Raw genomic sequence first — 19,406 nt, 5'->3', positions numbered from 1 at the left:
CACTTGCTCAGACCTTTGGGTTTTATATAGTAGCCATTATAATTGATGAGACTAAGGATTGGGAGCAAGGCCGGTCTAAGTTTCTGATATCTAAGAATTTTTCTCAATGACAAATCAAGATAAGGGGCAGTGAAACCAGATTTATGCCGCGCCGTCAAACCCATGAGCAGATCTGCTCTGTTGACACGACAGTCTTTGAGGAATACAACTTGACACAACATGGGGTCCCCACGTAATACCAACCTTTGTAGTAATTCATTTAATTAACTGAGCGAAGCGGTGAGGCAGTGAGCTGTTTCTGAGCCAGACTGCCTGTGGAGTGGGGCTTTTTGATGGACATATCTACAGTCTGAGCAGTTTATCAGGCGTTCCATTCCTAAACACTCGCTTTGATGCTGGTAGCTGGCAGGCAGCCCCTGTTTTATCCATTTTGAATTTTAGTTTGCCACCCATATAGAGTGTTGAGACAAAGTTTGACTCTGTGATAAACTTTTGTTCAAAAATTCAATGATTCATGCCAAGAAAAACATTTCCCTTGTACTGTATAATGAGGGGTAGGAATTTCTAGGCACCACATGATTCAATTTGATTCTGATTCAGAGGGTACAATGCAAATATAGAACAGTTATTTTGATTTTAATACACAATTTATTTTTACACCTCTGTGCTGGGGACAGCTGTGCCTGGAGGCATTATGTTTGCGTCTTGTCTGTCCATACGTACTTCCTATTCTTGTGAATGCGATATCTCAAAAGTGCCTTTAGGGATATCTCTTCAAATTTGGTATAAATGTTCATTTGGACTCAAGGATGAACTGACTAGTTTTTGGTGGTCAAAGGTCAAGGTCATTGTGACCCCATGGCGCTCCAGTCTTGTGAACAAGATATTATTGAGAACATTTCTCCAAATTTGGTAGAAATTACTGCTATGAGTTGTTGAAGGACCAACTACATTTTGGCCGCCAAAGGTCAAGGTCACTGTGACCTCATGGCATCCCTTTCTTGTGAATGGCACATCTCAAGAACGCATCAATGGGAATTTCTTCAAATTTGTTACAAACTATTGCAGTGCCCGTAATAAAAGTGTATTCCTATAAAAAAGTGGGAGGGTAAGGAGCTTTTTCATGGATGGCCAAATGAGGCTGTGTTTGAATGTGGGACGTCACGGATATTTAGGTTTGTTGTGAAATCTGATATTCCAGGGTATAATTGGCTGTTTTTGACTATTTTTGATTTTGCCATTATATTTCATCTCAAAAGCTATTTACTTTGTGTCATTATTTTCAGCACAACCTCACATGTGTGACTGTACAGTAATTTTTTTTATTTTGACATACTGTATTAACACAATGGACCTAAAATCACAAAAAAAAACATGAAATCCGAGTAGAAAAAGTTAGATTTTTTTACTGTGAAAACCACAAATATGTTTAACAAACCTTTTTTTTTTTTTTTTTTTTTTACTTATAATGCAAATATAAATTGTTGTTTATCTAAATTTGTGCATACATTGAAAAAAATTTAAAAGTTTTTAAAAAAAAGTTATATGTAACTATTTACATTTAAATGCAGGCAATGCTCAGGTCTGCCTGTGCTCCTTCCAGCTGAATGAAGAGCTGGACTGCCTGCTCCACATTCAGCTTCTCCTCATTGTTCTGACTCATTAAACAAAAAACGACTCCACTACTCACTAAACACAACACAACAAACACTACATAACACACTAACTACACACTCCAAACACGCTAAATGTCACAAATCTCTCAACTCTCACACACCGACCGTCGTTGCATGTCAATCATCCGCCTAGGTCCCTCCCACAACTTCTTGTTCCTCAACAACCAAACTTGCTGCTTGGACACTTTCGTGACAAAAGCCCGTTTTTACCGTTTCTTCCTGCACCAGACACAAAGCAAACGTGACGGCGATGTTCGCGAAAAAGTGTGGCGGACATTATTTACCCTAGGTCCGGTTTTGGACGTGCCGATGCTTCCGGTCCGTCGCCTCGGGAGATGGGCCGTGAAGCTAGCCGCTAGCTGCTAGCTAGCGGCTAGCTACACACGAACATCCACAGATTCCGATTCCACTTTGTTGTCCGCGCCTCTACGGATCTCCTCAGACCCGAACAGGCTCGGTCCGGACTCGTTTAATCTCATTAATCCACAACAGTCAGTTTAGATGCACAGAACAGAACAGAACGGGACCGAACCGCCGGCAAAATCTCGGTCCAGCTCGCGCCGCTGCAGGTATAAATCTGCTTGTTTCTTAAGGTGGGGGGTCGCGGTGGGCTCTGCAGTGATTGGCTCTGGTGCACGCGTGGCCACGGTGTGCAGTGATTGGCTCTGGTGCGCACGTGACTGTAGTGGCTCCGGTGGACAATGCTCGTGGAATTTGTAAAGCATTTATGAAATAATTTATTAACGGTATCATTGCAGTCCAAACAAATGCGAAATAGCGCACCCTTGAACCACGCAGCAGCCATGTTGGAACTCTCAGGTCAGTCTGATCCTGATCGGCAGAGATATTTGAGGAACACACACATACACACACAGACAGACAGACAGAGGTTATTTGCTTTTATAGATAGATGTCCGTCATGCCTAAAGGATGAACTGATTAGATGTCCAAAGGACAGTAGTCAAGGTCACCGTGACTTCAAGAGAGAATCATGATGCATTTAAGATCCTTCATTGATTTGCATGGTAGGAGGGTTTACTCGCAGCAGATTTGAGAAATTTAACTTTGTAACACACACTTCTGTCTTTTGCTGTTTATTGCTGAATCACCGAAGGCTGTGGTTTTTTGTTGAACTGTTAAAGCTTTCCTTACCCTAAACTGCAAAGAGCCACAAAGATAACATCATTGCCGGGAAATAAATGTTCAAAAACCAAAAATTAAATCGTGGATTTGGAGAATCCAGACATCCTTATCTCCTATAAATGATGCTTGACAGAAAAACAATAAAAGATATTATCCTCTCATGACAAGTAGGGTTAACTTGAATCTTATGACAAAATCACACCACTTTTACCAATTTGAAAGCATACAGTTTATAAAGACTGCCTGATCAGTGTTTTGAAAAACCCTGTATTTTAGTTCAGTTTGAATTATGGCTGCTGAGACAATTAACCCAAAGGCTGAAAATGAGTTTTAAAAAAAACAAAAAACGACAGAAAATGACAACCTCTCTTCCTCTTCACTCACTGCAGGTCTTGAGAGGAGAGCTCCACTTGGATGCCCAGTCACAGCGTTTGTCCAAGGCTTCACCATGAACCGGAACAAGCGTGAAAAGGAGTACTACAGTATAGATGTGGGCGATTCAACTTTTATGGTTTTAAAGCGCTACCAGAACCTCAGACCCATTGGATCCGGAGCACAGGGAATTGTCTGGTAAGGATAAAATACTGAAAAAAATGTCTTGATCTTGGAAAACGTAGATTGACAAGATAAACTCAACTGAAAGTCCACTTATCGACTTAATCAGCCTTTTCTGGAGTTTTCAAATGCATCTCAAGGTCTTCATCAGGGCATGGTCTTTGAACAATTGTCACGGAAATGGCAAAGGTCTCTCATTTAGTGTCAAGTTATGACCACTAAGCCATCTCAATGACAACTTGGCAGACTATGAGATGTGGTTGGAATCCCGGAAAAATACAATTTAAAGTTGACCTTAAGGCAACAGTATTTTGTCAAAAAATATTGGTATAGTATTTTGTGTTTATTTATTCATTTGTATTTGAGTGGATGATAATGTGTTTGACGCACAAACTTGTTCATAAAAACAGAATGTGTAGTGCAACGTTTTTTCATAACAAAATGTTGCTTGTGTTATTTCTTTTATAAAACACGATAGAAATGAGTGATCAGTCATGATTAGAATAAGTAATTTCACAGCCTTATGTATAGCTGTGTTTAGTCAGCCATGTGCACAACGCGTCTGGAGTGTTGCACCTGGCTGAAACAAACTTAAATCTATTTGTCAGTCAGAAAGTGTTGAAACTGCAAAATTTCTCCTCCTATATAGGAACTGTCAGGTAAGAAAACATTTATTGGAAGCTACTGATGCAGCGCTCGGTCTTTGCCAGCTGTCGGCCCTCGGATTTGATAAGATCAGATGTTATAACATCAGCAAAACACACAGAAGTTGATGCATACGGTAGTATTTGTTGACAGTACAGTGTGGTGTTGTGTTCCTTGTGGATTTCAGTATGATATTCTAACACATCAGCAGTTGTCCTTTGATGGCGAGCTTTATATCTACATCATTCCAGCGGTTGATTAATTGGAAGGACCTTCAAATTTTTAATTAGTGGACTAAAGGTGAAATCTAAAGTGATCTACTCCCAGTACTTGTCACATAAACTTAACATGATGAAGTCATCTAAGTTGTTTGCTTGCTCATTAATCTACTTTGGTCCATAACGACAAGAAATTGATGCATTAGAGCATCAGTCAAGACTTTATTTTGTTATGAAATGACTTGCTGGTTATCAAATATGAACATCTGCTCTGCTTCTCTTACATTGGCTAAACCGATGCAGGATTTTATGCGTATTATTATTATATATAAACCCCAGTTTGTCTGTTCCATCACATAAGTGAGCTGAATGTCCTGCTGATGTAACCGCATACTATTCCCCTTAGGACTTACAGATGCAATTAAGTGAATACAATTGGATAATGATATACATGTTTGCAATCACGTTAATGATGAGGCTACATAAACTACTCAGAATCACTTCGGGAAATTGGGTCATGGGTGCATATATGCTTCTACATGGATATGCATTATTTTTGGGCACCATAAATATTGACAAAACACAAAAATAAAAATTTAGATATGTCACAGAATATACAATCCAATGAAGTGAAGTTTAGCTGTTATTTTAAGGTAAAAAAAAGATACATTATGTTAAAGAGTACAAAAGGGTGACATCCAAATTTATATTGACTCACACTATTTATTTTCATACAGTCTAAGTCAAGTCTAGTTCTTCAGTACAGGTATGTGAGGTGAAAAATATTAATGACACCCTTAAGTATAATTCAGTCTAATGCAACACAACCCCAAAAGGTACAACCCAAGTGACTAGCCAATAAAAATAGTGAAGCAATTAGCAGCTTAAGAGATATTGCCATTGGGATTTGTTGGAAAGCTTAAATGAGAGTGATTATGAGTAAAAATATGAGTGAACCTTGAATGTCTTTTAACAAGCTGTAATCATGACCATTCTTTAGTAAAATAGGCGGACAGCGGCACTGACCTGAGACCAAATACAAAGAAACACACAGATTTTAAACAGCACACATTAGCTTTCAAGCTAATGTCTCCATCTTATTATGGACACATGACTACATTATTTAACAATTCGATTTAACTGTAAATCACCCTTTTTTCTAACAATACATTTTGGCATGATTTCTGAGTGCATACATTGATTTGATTTGATTTCAGTTTGACATTATGTGGTTCACGAAAGAGATATCAACAATCTAAAGCCGCGGTGTGTGGAAATGCTAATGTTCTGACTTTGAGAGCCCTGAAGGGTAGAACTGTGGAAAAGAAAAGACACAGTGGTACGACCTGTTTATCAGCTTTTCGGCTTAATTGCTCCAAAGCGTGCTTGGTTAGAGTACAACCTGTGATTTCATTCCTCCTTCAACATTGCAAACAGTCACTGGATAAGAGCGTGAAGGGTTAAAGTAACAAGTACTCTCAGGGTTTTTGACACACGTTATTGTTGACTAAGCTTTTGCTTTCATTCTTCGCCACAGTTCAGCGTACGACCACAACTTGGAGAGGAACGTCGCCATCAAGAAGCTGAGCAGGCCCTTCCAGAATCAGACTCACGCAAAACGGGCTTACAGAGAACTGGTGCTCATGAAATGTGTCAACCACAAGAACGTAAGAGCTTTCTGACAGTTTTTCTGCTGCTTTGCAAGTTTCTGTCTTCATTTTAGCCATTAGTGATGGAAGATATCGAGGAGTGACACTGCATGCCGTCTCGTATTGGTGTGTTTCCTCTGGTTACAGGCTTGCGTCGGGTTTTAAACGCATTAGGCTATTTCTGAGCTCAAACCAGCCATGGAGTAATGTGATGAACACACATATGAGAGCAGTGAATTCTCAATAGAAATAACCGAAGACAAGCAGAGCTTACCCCTTAGGAAAACTCTGGAAAACATTTGGCCTCTAAATCATCCTCGTTCCTGTCAACGAGTCATAATGATCCAGAAGTCTTCCCACATTGTCTGATTGACAGGTGATGTCGAAAACAGGAAGCTTGTGGATTACCTGCCGCTGCAACGTGTTTTATCATGTGGTGTTTTTGAATTGGAGAATGTCCTGTTGTTACTCATGATTGATGCTCTGCTTGCTGCACCTTTCACATGTCCCTGCTGGTTCGGCGGTGCGTCTGGGTGTGATGACGCCACTCACTGCCAACTTTCATCTCCCCGCCGGACTTGCAGATTAATAACTGTTTTTATTTTCCTTTTTTCTGCAGATAATCGGCCTATTAAACGTTTTCACACCACAGAAGACACTGGAAGAATTCCAAGATGTGTGAGTATCAGTGAGCCAGATGACATCTGTTTGCTGCGTGTTTGTAAAATCAATACAGGATGGAGCACGCTGGTGGGTCGGATTATCTGATGTGACTTTTAGGGGCTTGTGGTTAGTGTGGTATCCTAAATTACTGCTACAAGTACATAGTACAGGCAGGTGTATTTCTGCAAAACTTGTGGATTAACTAAAAGTATCTATGAAGGTAAAACACAAAATCTTCAACATACAAAAACAGTGGGGTGGACACTCCCTTTAATACGATCATCATCGAGGCATGTAAGGCAGTCACCTGGATCTGTTTCAAAGTCGACGAGACACCTATGCGAGTGGAAACTGGCTGTGGACTCGCAGATAGTGGAGGACTAATGTGGGGGGATGTGGGGGGAAGTGATGGTTTCGCCGAGTATGACAGGAACAAACATGATTAATGCCATCCTCTAGCAGCTCTCTGTGTGTGTGTGTGTGTGTGTGCGTGTGTGCGCATGTGCGCGCGTGCGCGCGCAGTGCTGTGTCTGCCTGATTGGAGCTAAAAAGGAAACTGGACAAATCATAGCCAGAGGGTTTCAGGGCAAACACACAGTTGGAGGATGGAGGCTGAACAGTCCATTTGCCTGTGTGTGTGCATGCATGTGTGTACCTGAAGCCACACTTGTATTTCAGAGCAGTAGACATTATTCCAATTTCTATAAATACGGTTTTCAGCCTATTTATATACATATATAAGTCAACCTGGCACACAGTTAATTACAACCATTTTAAAACATGGAATGTAAACTTTCAGTCTGAAGCGTCACGCTCTGTCACCAAGATGTTTTCCCTTCGAATAAAAATCTGTCTTCAGGTTGGTACTCCATGTAGGAGGGTTGTTGGGACCGATGATGTAACAGCTGCCAGATAACATAACATCATCAGTGTTTTGAGAAGGAGGACCCTAACTGTCACTTCCTAAATGCCACGGAAAGCAAGTACTGTGTGGGTGAGGACGTAGGAGATCAAGATGTAGATTGCCAACGAAGTTGAGCCTTTTCCACAAAAATGTGACAATTAGGGCTACAAGTTATGATTGTTTTCACTGATGAAGAATTTTCTTCTGGGTCAATCCAGTTGTTTGGTCTGAAAAAAGTCAGAAAATGATCAGCAACATTTCGTTTTTGTTTCCCAAAGGCCAGGATGATGTCCTCAACTTGTCTACAACCCAAAGATATTCAGTTTACTGTCATAGAGGAGTAAATAAATGAGAAAATAATCACATTTAATAAGGTAGAATAGAATTCTCAAAACGTATTATCAAAATGAATTTAAAAGAAGACAACTAATCAAGCAATCGTTGCAGCTCTATTTGCATTTAAGTGCAGAGCTCTCTGGTTGTAAAATACCAACAAATGTGTCACTGCGTGACTGTTCTCCCCTCTGCGGTTCCCCTGCAGGTATCTCGTGATGGAGCTGATGGATGCTAACCTCTGCCAGGTGATTCAGATGGAGCTGGACCACGAGAGGCTGTCCTACCTGCTCTACCAGATGCTGTGCGGAATCAAACACCTGCACGCTGCCGGCATCATACACAGGGTAAGGCGCACTGATGCAAACGTGGGTACACACATAAACAGGTGTTCAGGTGGCTCCAGATAAGCAGGTCCAAATGTTGTATCGTAAGCACACATATGAACAAACAGATATGCAGCTCCAGATGAACGGCTCTCAGCATCAGAAAGTTGGAGAAATGAGCAGTGACCAGGCTGCCAACAGTCATATGTTGATAAGATTCAGCAAAATGTCCTTATGTGGCTGGCAGTTGTTCCCCAGAAAAATATGGCTTTGGAAAGCAAGTGTAAGCCAACTGAGCAGCAGGAGACTGATTGTGTATATTGTTTTCAGCTTTATGTTTGGAGTTGCAGGAATAGTTATACTGTTTTAGAAATACACTTGCTGAGAGTTGGTGGAGAAAATTGGGCCAAAACCCCCTTTTAAAGCCACACTCTATAGTTTATAAAATTCAGTTTTTATATGGACTAAGCACAGGAGATCTGGGCCCCTATTTTAATCATCCAAGAGCAAAACAATTGGAGCGTGGTAGACTGCATGGACGTCTCCAAGCGCACCAATATGATGCTATTTCAGTCATATTGCTACTGTCAGTACATTATGGTATTGTTATATCTTCAGGGTTTATTAAATGGTCATTTAACAACAATGCATTGAAATGCAAATTGTAGTTGCTTTATGCTCACCATAAAAATGAAGTTTTGATGGTGGGGTGTGGAGGATGAGTTCAGGAGTCTCACAGCTTGAGGAAAGAAGCTGATCTGGTGGTACGGCAGCGGATACTTGTGTATCTTTTGCCAGATGGCAGCAGGCTGAACAGACTGTGGCTGGGGTGGGCGTTGCCTTTAAGTATCCTTTGTGTTCTGTGCAGACCCATCACTGATGCTGGGCCGGTTTGTGATGATTCCAGTCTTTGTAAATTTCAGCTAAATGCATCCACTACCTGTACAGTGCTTGATAAATGTTGTTGTAAATACAGAAGTGTATGTGTTTTAAAGCATTAGTGCATTATTGCTGCTCATTTGCTCCAAGATTTGGTTTGTTTTTGTTGATTAAAAATCATCAAAATGGCAGCTGACTGACATCGTGCCAGAAAAAGACAAGGTTCTGAGCATATATTTTCAGCGCAAAGTCACATTGCCACCAATGTATCAACAACTCTCTTTGTCGTGCCTTATTTAAATGAACCTCCCTCCTGTTTGTGTGCACTGAAATACTACACAGATGGGCAAAGCCAAATGAATGGTGAGGGAAATAGTGAGAATGCTGCTTGTGCTCTTCTTGACATTTTCCACTGAAATAGAGCCCATAACATTTTAATCGGTGAACCGTAGAGGTGCAGGTTGGTGGTGGTGGCTTCATGTTCACCACACAGACATGAGTGCTGTATCAGTCTTCTCATCTAACTGTTGGAAAGATAGTTGACTGTTCCTTTCTAATTTTGGAGTTGCCAATATCTCATTTCATTTCCCTGTTGTGAAACTGAATATACGAAATCCTCAGCTAACACAGCCACAGTAACGGTTTGTTATGCAGGAGATGATGCACAGGTTTCAGTAAAACACATGTACACACTCAGGTGCTTGCTCACTTTAAAACAGACACGGGATTGCACACACAGACACACACACACACACACACACACACACACACACACCCTAAAGCACCATCAGCGACATACAAAGTATCTTTCTTGTATGTGCACACACGTACACAGTAACACACAGATACACACTGCGAAGCACTCTGTCAATCACCCTCAGTGGAAGACGCAGCAGTAGATCGGCGGAGCTCCTCCTGCTCTGCCAGCCAGAACTAATTGAGCCACAGGCGCAGCTAACCAGCCCCGCTCGCATCAGCGAGGCTCGGCACGCAAAGCTTTCATAAGGTGAACAGATGCAATATGAGTCATGGATCGCCAAAGTTTCTCTTGTTCTTCTGGGACTGTGTCTCTGTGGTGGGAGCTCTCGAGTCGTTTTTAGGATGCTCGGAGTCACTAAGCGCTGCCTCCAGAACACACTTACAAACCTCTCAGGGCAGTTGAGCACAACAGACTCATTGTCCAGAAGTAACAATGATTATAATGATTTGTACATGCAGAGCGTCCAAATTTCGTCATATTAGTGCTGCATTGTTTGCTAGTGAGATACATGGCAGTAGAAATGCATAATTCTCTGAACCAGGAAGTGATCACAACAAAGACAAAAATGATTGACATGAAATGATAGACAGGGGATCCAATTTGTCGTTATGTAAATTATGCTTAACACCGACCAGTCAACCTGTCATGGCTGGCAAATTGTTTTTTGTAAAAAACAAATAGGCAGATAGCCATTAGTAGATTATGTAGCCACCGGCACCGTGTCTTGTTTATGACGTGACAACTCACCCGATGGAAATTCAGAAGATGGAAAAACTTTGACTGCAAGTCGAACCATGTCTGGAGCTCTTAAAATCAAACTAGAGAGTCTTCACTGAGCACAGCTGTGGCACGGACGTCATTGAGCTGAAGGCAGCCATCATAATGATGGTTATTATGAAGTGTTACACCTTTCAGAGCAGAATTACACCATATCGTACCACACCGGTAGCACCACCTGAGTGTTGATCAGGTTTGTGTTGTGTTTTCTGTCCAGGACCTTAAACCCAGCAACATCGTGGTGAAGTCCGACTGCACACTGAAGATCCTGGACTTTGGCCTGGCCAGGACAGCCGCCACCGGCCTCCTCATGACGCCCTACGTAGTCACCCGCTACTACCGTGCCCCCGAAGTCATCTTGGGCATGGGCTACCAGGCCAATGGTGAGTCGGTGGGGGGGGTGCAGCTTCTTGACAGCAACTGGCCAATGATGAGCTCCTGAGCTGCTGCCTGGCCTGCTGCATGGCCCTCTCCACTGAGATGTGTTTTTCGACAGCACCTCCCAAACACGCTCCCACACACACTCTCCCTCTTCCTGTAAAGGTCACACTTCAGGGGGAAGTTGGCATGTTGGGCATCGGTGCTTTGTGGGAAACTTCCTGTCTGGGGACTCCAGTTCCCAGCAGTGCTTTAGCATGCGTTTGATGTTTTATTAAGAGGTTGCCGGTCCTGAGCTCCTTACAGCCTGGATAAAAATGGCAGAATGAAAACAGGCACTTGCATGCTTCTGCAGTTTCACTCAGTGCTCCCGCTTAGAACGATGGTAAGAAAGGTGTAGTTCAGCATTTTGGGAAATGTACCATGTTTTAGATTGATATAACCTTCATACCTATCCAGTAGATATAAAACTAAGACCAGGAGACAGTTAGCTTAGCTTAGAACCAAGATTGGTAGCAGGAGGAAACAGCTAGCCATGCACCGACCAACAAAACCTGACTTCCACCACCTCTAAAACTCACTACTTAATATTAAAACTTGACCGTTAAAACAATAGTTTGTGGTGTTACAGTGGTTATGTGCTGGAATATTTCTTGGTGGTGTTTCTTGGTGTTTCCCCTTGTTTCCAGTCTTAATGCTAAGCTAACTATCTTGCTTCATATTTAGTGTACAGGCACAGAAGTGGTGTCAATCTGCCCATTGGAGTCTCTACAGGAAATGTAACAGATCCAAAACATTCCTTTGATAAACATGTAACTCCCTCAGCCTTTTTGGTCTAAAGTCAGATGCATAATAGCCATTTAAAGGAAACCCAATAATGAGAATTAAGTCAATGTCTACTCACCCCCATGCCAGTTGAAAGTCAACAAAACATTTCTGGACAATCACAGCAAAACAGCACTGCTGCATTCTTCTGAACAATTGAATAAGATAGGAACTTGTTTGAAAATGTTAAAAAACCCAGAAGAAAATAAACCATTCAGTGGCTCCACACCGCTCGTTTGGTGTATTCCATGCGTCTCAAAGCCCTGAAGTCCCAAATTGATTTACAAAGATGTTGACACCCTTTATTAAGTTGAGATCTTCACTGTGGCTGCTAGGCTAATGGCGTTAGCATGCACCCCATCTGAAATTGGGACATGTACTTCACCACATGATAAGATTGTACATGATGCAATTTTCCTCCGGCGACATGAATTATGCAGAACGAACAGTATTTAAATTTTTTTTCTGTGTTATTTTATATTTTAAAACAAGTCCCCATCTTCTTCTCCAGTTGTTTAGGGGAATGCTGCAACACTGTTTTGCTGTTAAGCTCCAGAAATATTTTAAATACAAAAACTTGACTTTCTATCAGCATGACGGCGAGTAGTTAATGACTGAATAGTCATTTCTGGGGCAATTTGGGGATTTTTGGATAGCCATCAGAAAACAAAATGAGGTGGATACAAAGCAATAAAGCTCCCATTATAGCAAAACTCTGTAGATTCTTGTAAATACTAATACTCATCCTTGGTCTTCTTGACCAAAAACATTTACCCTAATTTTTTCTGCTGACTTGTTGCATTTTTTATTATTTTTTTGCTTACTCTCTTCTCCCTCCTTTTATGCTGCGCATATGTAGTGGATATTTGGGCTGTGGGCTGCATTATGGCAGAAATGGTTCGCCACAAAATCCTTTTTCCAGGAAGGGATTGTATCCTTGAGCTGCTTGCAGCAGTGTCTGGCACTTCTTGTGAAACAAAACACAGCATACAAACGTCTGTCGTCTCTTCAGAACCATTAGTTTCATCCAACGGATCGCACGGAGATCATAATCCTGTGAGCAACTACAGAAATTCTATTTCTCAGATTCGCCTGACATTTTTGACTTGCAACCACCCACCTGCTCCTCTCACAGATGCACAAAGTCACAAGACACAGTCCTCACTCACCTCTACAGCCGAACTGTTGCTTCAAAAACACGACTGTCACATAAGGAAACCGAAATAGAATTAAATAGTTTGCTCTCCCATAGCTGAGAATCACACTGCAAAAACAAGTACCCTCACTATCTTCAAACTGCCTCCCATTTGTAGATGCCATAGCAGCAATCAGATTAATTTTGGCTCTAAAATGTAATACTGAATTGATGCTTGGCTACAGAAATATTTGTGAGTCCTGAATCTACAGTGTCACACGTGTGACAGAAAATCACCCAAAAATGTTTAATTTCTGGCCTCATGGATCAGAATATTCCAGTTTAACACATCAGACATGAATTGCAGTGAGGATAACTGAGGGTGTTAAGATGCATTTCTGCAAAAACATTTCCAGAAGACCTTGAGAGTCAGTGTCTCTCTTTTCAAAGCTTCTGATTCACTGTTTCTGATTGTTTCCCGAAGCAGAAATCATTCTTTGATTAGTTACACTTGTGTTCTTCCAGCAATGTGCAGTATACACAGATTATGCTAGCCAAGAGGATAGATGATAATCAATTTCCTCAGCCCCGTGGGATGCTGACCCAGGTTTAAGAGTGCACTCAACTGCATGTAATTCATTTCTGTCATGTATCACACACATCACCTCGCACCACATCATGTTTTTTCCCTTTTTGTTCTTTTGAGGGCTTTTTTGTTTTTGTTTTTGTCTTTGTTTTTTCAGTCCTGCATGCTAATTTAGTGGTTGTCATTTCATTTTTCAGTTGATGTCTGGTCTGTTGGCTGCATCATGGCTGAAATGGTCCGGGGTAGTGTGTTGTTTCCAGGCACTGATCGTATCCTTAAGTTGAACCTCCATCCAAACCCCCGAAATGCCGTCTTGTCTCATCCCTTTTGTCTGACATCTTGTTCATATCTTTGCACACAACGGGAAAAGCTGCCAAGCTACTGCGCCTGTTTCATGAGTGAAGATGTTTAATGTATTCAGGGTTGACGCTGGTTTCCTTCAGTGACTGAGCTGAAGAGGATTAAACCTGTTTTCACAGCTGACAGTTTGTCTCCTCAGATAATACAGCACAGGTGTAATAACGTTAATGATGGATCTATTCCATTTCTTTGACCGAGCATGCTATTCAACTAGGCTAAAAAGCACAATGCTGGGATTAATTGAATGATCACAATATGAGTAGATGTAGATTCAAAATGATGCGCTTATAAGTGTTTTATTTGACACTTCTAGTTGTTTTATTGGTCAGTAAGTTTACATTTTGGAACTTCTTTGTGCCATATTAATTTATTACTGATGTGTTACTTTACATTAGCTTCATGAAGCTATGCTTCTGTAACACTGTAATATCCTAATAGATGACTTTGGTTAGCTAAGGTTAATATAGCATTAGCATGACACATTAAAGCATTATGTTTTGTGTTGCACACTAACATTAAGAGAAATGGCAGCTAACAAGTTTTTTTTATTGTGATTGCATCAGTGTTAGCCATTTTTTTTTCTATTTGGTTAAAATAATGATGTGCTTAAATGTTAGTCTGCTAAAGTAGTATACCATTTAACTAACTTGCTATGATAGATCATATCAATGTCATGTTTCAGGTTTTTAGAAAGCCTATGAAAATAACTCAGTGAAGCTAATGCAGCAGAAGCTAGCTTGAAATGGTAGGACTTTAGCACTGTAAAAGGGCTAATATTATCCACTGATGTGGCTCATGGACATGTAAAAAGTGTAGTTCTATATTTGACTAGCGTCTCTAATATTACATTTTTAATGTCTATTAAAGTGATCATTCTGATAATAATAATTAGCATATTCTTTAGCATATATGGTTAGTTTGGAGGGCTAAGCGGGTCTCTCACTCTTCAGTCTGACATTGGGCCATGTTAGCCATTGTCTGTTAGATTGAAGGGATTATTCTACCCTTACCATCCAGCAGCATGTGACATATCAGTCCATCAGTGTAATTTTAAATCTAAATGGAAACTGAGGTAGCAATTGCAAGGAGCAGTTAAAGTCCTTTCTTGTCAAGTTGGATCATGTTTGGTCTAAGTGAGGCAGCACATTCAGTATTCTGTCAGCCAGAATGGAAGTAAACAGTTTGAGGCCTCGATGTAAAACACTCATCGGTCCAAAATCGTTACAGTCTGACTTATCTTTTCCCTTTTCGGTATGACTGGCTAGACTTTCCCTCCTTCATTCATAATTTAGGATGAACAAAGATTTGAACAAGGCATCCCTTTGTGTGTCCTCCGGGTAGATCCGTACATGTGACATCTGTATGTATGTATGTATGTTTGTGTTTTTTGTCCTCAAGAAAAAAAGAGTAACATATTTCTAGCATCCTACTCGAGGTGAGCATCTAATATGCAGTGTTAATGAACTTCTGGATGTTGGAAATCAGTTTTGCACAGGTTTAAAAAGGATTCAAATCTCTTATGACGTTTCCTCATGAGTAAAAATGCACTCCATTATCTTGAGTCAGCACTTTAGAGAAGAGGGTACTATCTGTTGTACCTTCTTTAGCCTCCGAGCATTGACATTTCCTTTTCCAGCAACGTTGCACTTACATTTAATTTAGAAACTACCCAAGCCAGAACAATGTAGTACAAGACGCAGCAACTCCAGATGGCTCCTTTTTATTATTCATCAGTTCATAAGTGAACTGAAAAATTACCCAACCCAATTCTGGAAGGTGCGCTCCTTTTGTCCAAACCCAGCCCAGTGCTTTTCTTAATACTGTAACCTTAAGATATCGACCAGTGGAACAAAGTGATTGAGCAGCTGGGGACACCGTCTCAGGAGTTCCTCATGAAGCTCAACCAGTCGGTGAGGACCTACGTGGAGAACAGGCCACGATATGCTGGCTACAGCTTTGAGAAGCTCTTCCCTGATGTCCTGTTTCCTGCAGACTCTGAACACAACAAACTGAAAGGTAAAGATGCTGTTTTCTCCCTTAAAAGTATACTCTGCAGGATTTAATGACCCATACAAAGGTTATCCATCTCAGTCATCACCTATGACCCACTGAAAGTGTTTGCAAAGACCCTGCTTTTTGCCTGATGTTCTTATTTTCTTCTTATTTTGACGTTTATGAGCGTCAACGAGAAAGATGGTTGATTGCTGAGTCTCATTCCCAGGTTGTAGAATACTATCACTTTGCCTTGGTGGTTCACCTACTCAAAGCGTTGGTAGAAGGGCTGTCACAATAAGCAATTATTGCAAAAAAATTCCTCATAATGACACTGCTCAAATTAATATTTTACAGTATGCAGAAAACTGTTATCTCCTTTGACAATAAGAACAAACTGTGCTAGTAGCTAGGTAGCTAACTTGTTACTGCCTGCCATGTCTACTTGATTTTTGTGTTGTAACATAGATGGCATCCAGCGTTAAGGTGCAATGCCAACCGCTTCTTTAACAATGCAAGGACTGAAAGGGACACAATTGATTTTAAAGGTGCAATATTTAAGATGTTTAGTTGAAAACGTCTAAAATTTAACTGAAATTATTAACAGAACTTGAAAGAAAATAGCAATTTTGACATCATGACATGTATGTATTGAGTTGAAGAGATACTGTATTTGCTCAAGTTTGCATGCTTACCAGCTAGCACTGGCTTGTCCGGTCCAGTGTTGGTGGTGTAAACTGAGATCCCAGATGCACGGCCAACCAAGCTAGCTAGCTAACAGCGGCTATAGTTAGCAGCAGAAAGCGGTTACTCTGGTGACATGCTGCCCCCTGTCTGTCAGAAAAATTAATTCTCCAACAGGCCAAATCTTACATAATAATATCGATAATATCAGGTAATATCGTACAGGTATTATTGACATGGAATCTATTTTTAATTTTTGAATATCACGGTCAGTACGGTTTTATCAAAACACTCCTAGTTTGTATTTGCCTGTTTTTACCTGTTTTTCTCCAAATATCTTTCTCTGGAATCGCTTAACTCACCTGGTGTGTTTATAAACGGCTACAGACAAACCCTGCATTGTATGCCTTTTAATGTCCATGATATATAGCACAAGGGAAATGATGAGAGGTTGCAATTCAGTGCCATTTGAGTTTAAACCTCTTTGCTGCATAGTTCCTTTATTACGGGCGCACAGTCCGGCTTGAAGTGGAATCCATTTGTAAAAAATTTAAATAGCTGTTTTATCGCATGCCAGACGGTGCGAAGAATAATGAGGCAATCAGTGTTTCTGGAGCCACTGGTTTTATGGCACAATGTGCTTCAATTTTACTGCTAGAAATTTGAACAAAAGACTTTAAAGCTGGTTCTTTTCTGCTATTGTAGAATTTATCACAGGTGGCCTTTTTAAATGTTTTTTTTTTCGTAATTGAAGGATTAATATAATGCCTCCTAGGTGGCTCAGAGAGTATGAATCCAAGCACTTGTCAAAGCGGCAGGATGAACTTTTCCCCCATGTAGCATCAGTTTGTGTTGCACCGTGTGTTTGCAGCCTTACAAACATGCACTGACAGCAAAGCCCAAGTGACAAATCACTTTTCAGTGGCTGCCTGAGATTAAGCACTTATTACGGAAGCTGACAGTTCAGGACCAAGTTGTTTACTGTGAAGAGGAATTTACCTCGAGCGTGTTCATGTGCAAATAGAGAGAAGATGACAGGACGACTCACAGCAAAACGCAGTGGAGCTGCTGCGAGATGCGGCAAAAAAAAGAAAACCCCCCCAAAATGGAGCTCATCTTTTTCTGTCCTCATTAATTTACAGAGGCAGGAGTGTGACAACAGTGTATTACCCTGAAGTGCTCCTCTCAGACTGCATGTGTTGGATGTTCACATTTGGATCTGAATGCTTTGAGAGCCCACGCTGGCTTTCACACGAAACATATGATAATCACGACGGATTTCCTGAACGCCCCAGATACAGCCCCCAATAAAAGATGCCTCTGTTTTTCTGTCTGTGGCTTCGGTTTAAAAGGCAACATTTAAAGGAGCCCCGAGTAGCTTTTGACCACAAGTAGTGCTGTGGAGTAGTGTTCTATACGAGTTGGTCCCTGTGTTGTTTGTATGATGCAGGAGGACTCACAAGCATGTAAGATGTTTGTAAGGTGTCAACGATACAGAAAATGTTTTTTGTTGAGAAACATTGAAAGTAAACTATGTTTAAAAGAAAAGTTTAAAGAGTACCTTGTAAACAAGCTCACATTACTTCCTGGAAACATTATTACAATTAAACTAGTTAGATTTCAGAATAGTTGCCATTCCTCCCTTACTCCATCAAACTCAACTATTTTCCGCCCCTAGTGATACTCTTAAAAGAACCAGATATGCCGTTTGGAAAAAAAAAAACTCTTTTAGGACTGAATATTTGTGCCTGATGTATTTTATCCACAAAACAAATCAAATAGAATGTTCAAATCTTTAAAATCTCTTGTATAGGTTCTTCCTTATTATTAAAAACTAGAAATGAAAAATCTGATTTTATTAATATACAAAACGTTTTATGTCAAAAGTTAAAGGTCTAATCTTGTATTGGAATTTTATGATTTTTTTTTTTTTTTTATTAAAAAGCACCTCTAGGTGTTATATAATTGCTGTGAAAGTGTAAAACCGTTCAATCAATGGAGAAATTCAAACAGCCCATATGTAGAAACTGTGTCTTTGAATGAGCCACCAGCACTTCGTAAACTTGTGATGTCGCAACTATCCAGTTATCCAGACATGGCCATGGTTGCAAGAACTACTACTACTAAACGTGATGGGAGCTGCCTGCTCAGGCCTCTGGGAGGTTACCAGTTAGAGAGCAGACTGGGTTTTTGGGAGGGGGGACCTTATAAATGTGGTTGTTTTTAAATGTTGTTTTACATGTGTAATTTATTTTCTCTTTCTCTGACACAATTTCTTTCCAGCGAGCCAAGCCCGAGACCTTCTATCCAAGATGCTGGTAATAGATGCGTCAAAGCGGATTTCGGTGGACGAGGCTCTCCAGCACCCTTATATCAACGTGTGGTATGACCCCACTGAAGTGGAGGCGGTAAGTACTCACTCATTAGTAATGATTTCAGGTCCTTTTGAAAGCCCCTGAATGCTCAGTTTCTTAATGTATCTCTGGCGTCTGTGTGACTTGATCTGATTTGATCGACCGTGGCCTTTTGGCACCAAACAACAACCACACAACTGTCATAAGATTTTGATTTGATGTTGCTGAATTATGATTTGGTGCAAAGACATATGAGGCATCAGCTTTTTCCAGCTGAGGCCCACCCACAGAAGAGCAGAGACAAAAACTGATGGCTCGGTTCTGACGGCTGCTGGAGGTGCTGCTCATGCAGAAAAAGAAGCACTCTGTTGAAATTTGGTTCAACTCAGGAAAAACATTTGCAAATGATATTCATGTTGAATCCCTCGATATGTTATTAAAACAATCCATGTCCTCTCCTCTTTTAAAAAATGTCTGCTCTGCATGTTAAATGCATTGTGGGTCTGTGTTTGGTGACACAAAAGCGTCTGTATGCTTTGTGATAATCCACCTCACACTCCTTGG

General features: G+C 40.8%; 1 protein-coding gene across 3 annotated transcripts in view; it reads left to right on the top strand.

Annotated features, from left to right (window-relative positions):
- The window catches only part of mapk8b (mitogen-activated protein kinase 8b), a 35,885-nt gene that overhangs the window by 7,862 nt on the left and 8,617 nt on the right, over positions 1–19,406 (top strand). For 2 of the 3 annotated variants that reach the window (XM_030399281.1, XM_030399278.1), the window contains exons 2-9: positions 3,209–3,389; positions 5,775–5,904; positions 6,506–6,564; positions 7,995–8,133; positions 10,746–10,911; positions 12,591–12,662; positions 15,646–15,828; positions 18,772–18,896. In XM_030399281.1, coding sequence (XP_030255141.1) covers positions 3,268–3,389; positions 5,775–5,904; positions 6,506–6,564; positions 7,995–8,133; positions 10,746–10,911; positions 12,591–12,662; positions 15,646–15,828; positions 18,772–18,896 — 996 coding nt within the window. In that variant the 5' untranslated portion in view covers positions 3,209–3,267. Of the gene's footprint in view, positions 1–3,208; positions 3,390–5,774; positions 5,905–6,505; positions 6,565–7,994; positions 8,134–10,745; positions 10,912–12,590; positions 12,663–13,649; positions 13,722–15,645; positions 15,829–18,771; positions 18,897–19,406 lie in introns of all 3 variants that reach the window. The other variant, XM_030399279.1, reaches the window with a different exon arrangement.

Source organism: Sparus aurata, chromosome 20 (genome assembly GCF_900880675.1).
Source record: "Sparus aurata chromosome 20, fSpaAur1.1, whole genome shotgun sequence".
In the NCBI taxonomy this organism is placed as follows: Eukaryota; Metazoa; Chordata; class Actinopteri; order Spariformes; family Sparidae; genus Sparus; species Sparus aurata.
The sequence above is the reverse complement of the archived record's forward strand: the minus strand, read 5'-3'. Positions and strand labels throughout refer to the sequence as shown.